Genomic DNA, 9,704 nt, shown 5'->3' with positions numbered 1-9,704 from the left:
TAAGCCCATCAATGCTTGAATCAAAGCCCTTTGTAGGCCAAAAACCTTGTCATTAACCAAATCTGATCAGTGCAAGCAAATAGTTTTAGATATTCGTTCAGTGACAAGTTATTTGATAGTAGAAATACTCTTTCTTGATAAATTTGTTTGAGATTGAGACTAAATCCTCACCATAACTGAAGCACCTTGAAGAGAATAAAAGTAAGCATCCATAGCTTGCCAAACCATTACCTAAAACAAATTCCCCCTTTCCCCCATATTACCACTTCAAAATTCAGCATAAGATATTGCATCTTTATAGGGATAAGAATAATTCATGTTGAAGCAGTTGTGATATGAGAATTTTTTAAGCTTACTACACCTATACATTGCAACATGTATACAATCAAATGAGCACCTGAAGGCATCACTAAACAATTATAAAACTTCGTAAACTAGTTTGCTGCCTTGCTTTGATGATTTTCAATATGACTTTCTAAAAGGAGTTGAAATGGACACCTCTCTGCTAAGGTTTCCATATGAAACCATGCAAACTAGAATCGAACCCAGCAGCGTGTACACTGAGCCATACAGTCCCCTTTACAGTCAACATTGTAACCTAACACCTTAGGATTGCGAAGAAGAAGGTTCCGTAGTGTGTTTCCTTTGATGCCCCAATCCCTCTCTAGAATAGCAATATTGTTCTCTAGATCATCCTCCAGGCTGCACCCAAGTACTTCTGGGAATTTTTTTAACAGTTTGTGAAGATCATCATCCAAGAGGCCTAGGTTCCTTAAATAGCTCAAGGATGCAGATACTAGAACTCTTTTGGGCACAGTTTTTCTTTTCTCTTCCCCCCAGTACGGAGAATGAATCCAACCAAAAGCCTTCCCCAGAATTGTATCCACCTCTTCAATGCTAAAATTTAGAGCTGACAGTGGTTCTCGGGATTCCTCCCATTCCTTCTGCTCCTCGTCTTTAAAGGCTTGCTGAAATGTACTTGAGTTATGTTGTGCACTGCCAACACTGCATTGGACTGATATTTTATTATTTTCTAATAAATGTTTTGACACAAAGTAATTGCCATGCCTTATTGTTTTTGTCTGCATGTTTTTACAAAATATCATCCTGCAATTTCCATGAGCTTTGTACAGATCTGATGATACAATAAAAATTCCCGAGTCTACCTGAAAAAAAGGTCCAGTAAAAATATGTGCCTTGCATCTAAAAATTAACAAATTAAATTGCACAGGAAAGAAACATTGAGTTCTAGAAAGGTGTGAACATAGATGCACATAATCAAAGTTCAGCAACTCTTAAAATGTTGCATTACAATACCAAATTATTGCGAGAATGTGACAAGTGCTTGTATTTGCACCATGACCAAGGTGATATGATTGTCTGCATCCCTGCTTCTGCATTTTGGGGAGGCAAGTGTTAATATTTAGGTTTGAGTATCAAGCTAGGCACAGGTGTATGAGTTATCAAATGTTTTGTTTCCAACTTTCCAAATCCCAAATGAGAAAATAAACCACAAACTCACTAAGAGAGAACTTGAGACAGTAGTAGACAATAATTCCCTTGTTAATAAATACACAAAATTTGGAATTCTAATTCTATAAATAGCTAAATGATAGCACAGACTCGCAGATAATTTTAAAATATAATCACACTGCTGCCATTTTGGAAAAAAGCAAATTCAAATCTCCAATTTACAGTATCACACTAATTTATGCAGATTTGTATCTGCTTGATCTCATAGGCAATAAAGATTAGTTATAACATATCATAGATTTTTCAACTTCGGTTCTACATATAGCTAAGATGTGACCATCAGCACTAGGACATAGCATACCAAATTCTATCAGAATCTACAACCACAAACAACTGAAAATAAAAGCTCTTGCAATATGTAATGAAATTACTGGTAAGAAAAGAATATAATAGAAAATATGCTGCAAATATTTGATAATAATAAGCCACCATGGATCAGACCTTCAAATGTATTCAATAAAAATTAGAATGATGCTTCACTAGTACTCACTATCTTGTATATGTAGGCATCACCAGGTAACATTAGAACCCTAATCTCAATTAAACTGACTTAATATACCAGATTTATACTTGTGGACTCACAATAGACTTGAGAATTATCTGGGCCCCGCCCACACCCCTCCCCGCACAAACACATCACTCTTCACGAGTGTTGTCCTCAATTGCAAGTCAGTGGTGGAAGCTTCTATCCAAAATTGCTAGTCAATTGTGTAGGCTTCTACCCAAAATCTTCACTTTCCCATACAGCATCTTCAACCACCATAATCTTCTGCTATATGAGGTACTCTAGGATTGTCCCAATCCTCAGTTTCTTTGTGTGTTTGGAGAATTAATTCTAGATACAAAATTGGTCCTCCCTCTTCATCAAGCTCAAGTAACACTGTCTATGTTGAAATTTGTTATCCAATAATCCTCTTCAAACAAAAGACATGAAAATTAGATACCATTTTGGTTGTTGAAGGTAGCACAAGGTTATAAGCTACACTGCCAGTCTTTTACAGAATCTGATATGGTCCACAGCATTTAGGTTACAACCTCTTGTCGTTCTTTTGTTACTTTATGAACATTGGCTTATATGGCTGCAACCTCAAAAAATCCAATCACCTACTTCAAGATTCCTTTCATTACAATTTTTGTTAGACTATTGTTTTATTCAATTTTTTGCCATCGCCAAATTCTTGAGAGCAAAAAGTACATACCCTGAGCTATTGGTGAATACTTCAATAATAATGTGATGGATGGGGGAATATTATCTATATAATGTCATAAATGGGGTGTTTTGGATGCACTATTAAGTGTTATGCCACCATTCTGCTAATGATTGCCGAGCCACTTATTGAGACTATCTATCAGAGTGAAACGATAAAGATATCCCTCATGTCAACTACCTTAATTTGCTTATTTGACTAATAATGGCATAAAGAGCTACAAGCTATTTGAGTACCTAAATAAAAGAATCAATCTATTCAAAAAATATTAGTGAATATAGGAACACAATCACTTACAATAAGCTTTGGGTACAACAAAATTTCTACATATTCTCTATTATTGCTTTGGCCAATGGACTTGCTGTAAAAGGATGGAATAGAACACAAAATAGGCATATTTGGTGAGTCTATCCACCACTACCATGATGACTTTCTTCCCTTCAAAATTTGGCAGGCTTATGATGGAATCCATGGTGTGTACGGGGGTTATCAAATGATAGTACAACTTGAGGGATTTAATACAAAAACTCTTGACTGTGTAACATTTGGTTATTGAGACAATTGTTGAGAAGTAAAGTCCACACACAACTAGGGGGGTGTGAATCAGTGGTGAACAAATATAATTAAATCCAAACTTATAAATCTGATCTCCAAAAATTAAAAGAATAATGCATAATAACAAGAAATCATACACCATAACACAATGATTTGTTGACTAGGGAAACTCTTGATCAAAGGGAAAACCCCAGTGGGGATGGTACCCACAAGATAATGTACTAATATATAAGTTCCTTATGAAATGAGGTAACCCTATTAGGAGTCAAATACAATTCATTTAGTACAATAGTCCCTATTAAAGGATAAATACATGTTAAGACACCCTAAACCCTTGTCAAAAGGTTCTAACCCTGTTAAAGGTTGAGAAGAACAAGTAGACCCACTATCTAAATGCTCCAACAAAAGTAAAAGACAATACTAAGGATGACATATCCAATAATATGAATTGATTGATCTACAGCTTACTTGACAAAACAATTCCTTTGAAGTCCACTTATTCAACCAACATCATCACTGCTCTGCTCTCATAATCTAGGATCAAGGCTCACATCATACAACTCTAATTATTTTGGTTCATACCAAAGCATACATCTCTAACAAGGAAAACATCTTTCTTTTATACCCTTTACAAATAATCAATTAGGTTGATCTGTTAGAGCTTCCCCAATGAACAATTAATTACAAAGAACCATGTTAACACATACATGCCTTCATAAGCATCAATACAACCATTACACTAAGTTTCCCACATGTTACAATAAGAATATTACATTTGTCAATAATAAACCGCACACTTGTATACACGTTATACACTAGCAACCTTTCTAGAATAATCCAAATGCTTCTACTTCCCATCATACACTCATGAAAAAGTCTTTTATCGCCTTAGATACTCACCAGAGTTAATTCTTGATCGCCAATAAGATATAGCCAAAATACTTGCAACTATCTCTATCATTATTTCTTGTACACTGGCCTACTACCAGTCTTCACCAAACAATTTGTAACCTAACCAAAACATCATATAAAGTATAGAGAACATAGACATGATATCTACACTCATTCTATTGCACATACATAATCGTGCATGTCTAATTATGGCAACCACTGTCCCGATTGATTTGATAAATAACCTGAGATATCCATAATCCAAGTCTGTCATGAACATAAGAACATAGGTTGTCATCAATGACAAAACTTGCCATCAATACAACATCTCTGCAACACACCCAAGTGCCAATAATGCCCTCAATTCCTAACGATCCCCCCCCTTTGGCATTGATGGCAATATATGGTGAAAAACCATCAATCTAAAAGTAAACAAAAGAATACAATTTTTTGAATATCCTCAACATGTACATTCTTCAAAATTTAAACTTCCTATGTTTATACTTTTCTTGATTAACTAATACTTTCTTATAAATACCTTCCTTGATGAAGGTTTTCCACTAATCTTCTCCCCCTTTGACATCAATGGCAAAGGTCCCAATATACCAAATATCAAGATTCTCTTGCAATTTCTGAAGTTCTCTCCCCCTCTGATGATGATCTTCGTCAAAGTACCTACATTGGATCAAGTCAATCTGCAACAAAAAATGTCAAGTGCCAACAAATTTTGTTATGTCAAACATCATTTTATAAGAGTGTTAGAGAAAAAGGTTAATTTAATTTCATTTATTAAATTATATTTTCTCCCTTCTTAAGATTTCACTTTATGCACCTTGCATTTCCATTTAATAATTAATTAGTAATAATTAAATGTCATTTATCTCTTAGGGCTTCTCTTTTAGGGTTTTGATCTCCTTTCTAAGGTTTGATCGATTGTAATTTCATTCATTTTGTTTTGTACAACCAAATATAATTTTCTTCTTTGTTGAGAAAACCCCTCTCTCTCTCCTTTTCTTTCTTCCTTGTAACAGGTTATTTGCATGCAAGATATCCACAATCTTTGGGTTTGTTCATCATCAAATTCTACATGGTATCAGAGCCTTACATGTGGCTACCTGTTCTTGTTTGAAGAAAAAGAACAAGGGTTTTGATAGAACAAATCTAGCATTTTTCAATTTTTTTTTGTGAAAATAGGGGATCTCTGATTTTCGGGGCACTTTGAGGCCAAATAGACCCCATAGTTGGATTCAGAAGGCGTCAAAACCCCCATTTTCATATAAAGTTTGTCAATTTTGAACAACGTTGATCTAAGAGGCAAAAAAAATTTGCATAATAGGGTAGTACAGCCTTTGCACACAATCCGAGAGGCGAAAACGCAAAAAATGCAAAAAAAGTTGATTTCAAGCCATTGCGGTTTAAAAAACCGGTTAGCGGTCTTGGTAACCGCCAGCAGTCTTCTTGACTACTGCGGCTCCACCCGTCCACCGCTCTATCGGCCATCGCCGCCAACAACTCCACCTACCCGGCCACAGCCGCTCCACCCATCCCCTGGTCCACCACCAGTGATATTTTTGGTGAAATTTTTTTTTTTAATAATTTTTTTATTGTTTCCGAGGGCCTTGTTGGTTTTTTCACGATATCTTGTGCATACAGAGGACTTTTTCAATCCAAAAAAAGTGTTGGAACGCTGGTTCAGAGATGGAGACGATGGAGCATGTATTTTTTGAATTTTTTTCTAGTTTGGTACCTATTTTTGCGCTTGAAGTCCATTGATGACTTCTATCTTCCAAGGGGCATAACTTCTTCGTTATAGCTCCATTTTTCAATACAAAAAAAGCATCGAAAAGCTCTTCTTGAGCCCTATTCAGATTCTCTGCTATTTTTTATCAGTATTCCTCAAACGTACATGTGATTCTAAACTGATTTTTTTTGTTGTTCTCTCAATTACACATTCGTGCTAGCAGCTGGGGTTCGGGTTTTTGCATTGTGCGGGGTGTTTTGTCATATTGTTTTTTTTTATTTACTTATGTAAACTAGAACTTCATTCAAAAACAATTCAACACCTTCTAAAACAATGGTTAAGACCTCTTCTTGTCTAGAACTTCTAACCCCTCATAACTATCACACATGGAAGACCTCAATGACATGACTTCTCTGGTCAAAAGGGTTGTGGTTTTGTTTAGATGCAATGCAGCCAATTTTAAAGAGGCCTTTTGAGGTCATGCAGCATAGGAACAAGATGAATGAGGCAATAGGATTGATTGTTTTACAAGTATCCGACAGTCTACAGTTTCCTCTTAATGGGTGCAATACCCCTCTAGCTATATCGACCAAGCTTGAAGGCTTTTTTGGTACAGTGAATGAGTTCAGGGCACTTCAGATTGAGGCAAAGCTTAACTCTCTTATACTAGATTCTTTTCCTTCCATTGAGGACTTCTTGATGAAGTTCAAACAATAGAGATCTTTATTGCAGGGTTGTGGGAAAACCAAGACTGACACTGAGTGCATCTATCTGATTCTTTCTAAGCCTCGTGGAAACTTTCAAATTTTTGCTTCTACCTTCTATTCCACCAAAGATGCTTTGGGTAACAGATTTACCATGCCATCCTTTGAGGTTTTTTGTGATCGTTTGACTCTAGAGCAGGCTAAGCTCTCTCGGTTGGATTCTCTCACAAGCTCACAGACTTATGCATTGGTAGCTCGGCCATCTTCAGGGATGAAGGAGAAGACAGAGAAATCTCATTCTACAAAGTCTCAAATTGATTCTAGTTGATTCTAGCACTCACAGTTCATCAGGGCCACCTCCTCCTAAGGGGGTAAACCAAAGCCAGAAAGACCGAAGTGTGCTTATTGTAATAAGCCTAATCATGATGAGTTACATTGCTATAAGAAGAAGTTAGATAGCTATGCCAAACAGGTTTCAATTTTGACAGCTCTCCTTCAGAAAAGCAACATTGATATTCCTTCTACTTCTCACAAATCTTCTTCATAATCATCATTTCAGTCAGATGGTAAAGATATAGGAAAGGGTCATGCACTATGTGCAACTGCTACTCCACCCTCTTCTAGATGGTTACTAGATTCAGGTGCTTCACACCATATGACATCTTCTCAAGATTTGGTCTCTTCTTTTAAGGCTTCTCCTACTCCACACATTTTTATGGGGAACAACAGTGTTATGACTGTATGTGTGAAAGGTTCTATTGGCATTGATGATGGTACATTTCATGATGTACTTTGTGTTCCATCTTTGTCTTCTAACCTTCTCTCTATTTATCAAATTACACATAGTGGGATAGGGAAGACAGTTGAGTTTGCACAGGATTCAATGTATGTCAGAGATAGTGAGACAAGCAATATTACTGCTACAAGGCCTATTGATCATGCTTCCCGCCTATATTCCTTCTCACATTTTGGTCCACCATCTCCACTATCGAAGACTCACTCTCTTTTTTCACGAGAGTCTACTAAGGTGAAGTCAAGTCACTTGAACTTATGTGTTGTTCCTGAGACCAGTTTTTTGACTTCTACACCTCCACCTCATGTTCAAATTTCATCTCTAGCACAAGATTACTTTGCAAAATTGCCTACTATTGCAGCTCCAGTCACCGAGCCACCTACTGCAGTTGTTGCGGATATATCAGAGGGCACACATCTCCTCTCAGATGACAGATTCAGCACACCTACTATCCCACCTCCATTGGAGATTCTATTTCAGGATTCGCATGCTTTCTCCTTTGAGCATCAGCTAGGACTTCCAGCTGCACCTTACATACATGGGTTTTATCATCCTTGTCCACTGCCTTTGTTTCCTTCAGATTGGAGCCACATTAGTATGTTCATCGACACAGGAGTTCTGTCATTCTGGGGGGGCTATGGAGTCTCAAGCTTCTATCATGGAGGCTTTCATTGTACTTATGGTCTTGAGAGATTCTCTTAAGATGTTTCATATGTGCATCCTTTTCTATCCCTTTTTCGAGTAGGGTTTTTCCCACTGGGTTTTCTCTATTTCATAGATATTTTGTTGTGATTGGGTACCTCATCAGGCCTTGTTGTCAGGACCTAAGTTTGTTTTTTACATTGTAGTTTTCTTGCATTGTTTGTAGCTGCATTGTTGCTCATTTTAAGAGGGGGTGTTAGAGAAAAAGGTTAATTTAATTTCATTTATTAAATTACCTTTTCTCCCTTCTTAAGATTTCACTTTATACACCTTGCATTTGCATTTAATAATCAATTAGTAATTATTAAATGTCATTTATCTCTTAGGGATTCTCTTTTAGGGTTCTGATTTCCTTCATAAGGATTGATCATTTGTAATTTCATTCATTCTATTTTGCACAAGCAAATATAACTTTCTTGTTTGTTGAGAAAGCCCTTCTCTCTCTCTACTTTTCTTTCTTCCTTGTAACAGGTTATCTGCATGCAGGGTATCCAGGGTCTGTGGATTTATTCATCATCAAGTCCTACAAAGAGCTCTAAGATTAGCTCTCTATCATGCGACCACTCTCCCTCGATAGCAATACTAAGCATCACATCTAGATGAATAAATGTGCTCTAAATACACTAGACTGATGCAAATTTGCATCTAATTATTCTTCACAAGGTGGGGCTATTAACCCAAGCATACCTCTAAGGTACTCAAAAGTGTCTTTAGCCAAAGGTTTAGTGAATATATCTGCTACCTGCTCTTTAGTGCTTACATATTCCAATCTAATTTCCTTCTCAGTGACTTTTTCTCTTAGAAAATGATACTTAATAGAAATATGCTTTGTCTTTAAGTGTAAAATTGGATTCTTAGACATGTTAATTGTACTTGAATTATCATAGTGGATGATGATAGGTTCAAAGAATGTTATAGCAATATCCTTTAGTATATTTTCATCCACATTATCTGATTACTTTTTTTTTGCTACTACATATTTTGATTTTGTTGTAGATTGTGATATGCAATCTTGTTTCTTGCTCAAACGTGAAATCAATCTTCTAGGAAAAATGCTCCTCCACTAGTATTTTTCCTGTGATCGACATTTCATGCCCAATCAACATCAGTATAGGCATACAATGTGAAGTCAATTGTTCTATCATACCACAAACCAAATTCCAAAGTTCCCTTTAAGTATCTAAATATTCCTTTTATTGTTGCTAGATGTGATTCCTTAGGATCAATCTAATACCTTACACAATACCAATTGCACTAGCTATATCATGCCTAATATGAGTCAAATACTATAGACAACCAATTATAGATCTATATTTTCTCTGAGTAGCACAAGGGGAATCCTTATTATTAGTCATCTTACAACCTGTAATCATAGGTGTTCTAACTAGTTTGCAATTCTCCATACCAGATCTTACTAAAAATTCGTTAAGATACTTAGTTTGAGATATAATGAAACCATCTTTTGTTTGAGTTATTTGCAATCCCAAAAAGTACTTCATCTCAACTATCATAGACATCTCAAATTCACCTTTTTCATCAAAGAGTTAATTACTTACCTCATCATTTCCTCCAAAAAT

General features: G+C 36.1%; 1 protein-coding gene across 1 annotated transcript in view; it reads right to left on the bottom strand.

The window, feature by feature from the left end:
* Positions 1-273: 273 nt before the first annotated feature.
* Positions 274-9,704, bottom strand: part of LOC149554375 (Mitochondrial transcription termination factor family protein) — a 57,798-nt gene continuing 48,367 nt past the window's right edge. The window contains exons 3-4 of the mRNA XM_089828852.1: positions 1,318-1,394; positions 274-1,005 (exon numbers count right to left, since the gene is read on the bottom strand). Of these exons, the coding sequence (XP_089684978.1) occupies positions 534-1,005; positions 1,318-1,394 (549 nt within the window). The 3' untranslated portion in view covers positions 274-533. The remainder of the gene's footprint in view (positions 1,006-1,317; positions 1,395-9,704) is intronic.

This window comes from Cupressus sempervirens, chromosome 5, assembly GCF_028749045.1.
Source record: "Cupressus sempervirens isolate cs-2001-9-10 chromosome 5, ASM2874904v1, whole genome shotgun sequence".
Classification (NCBI taxonomy): domain Eukaryota; kingdom Viridiplantae; phylum Streptophyta; class Pinopsida; order Cupressales; family Cupressaceae; genus Cupressus; species Cupressus sempervirens.
This window is presented reverse-complemented; position numbering and strand designations above follow the sequence as displayed.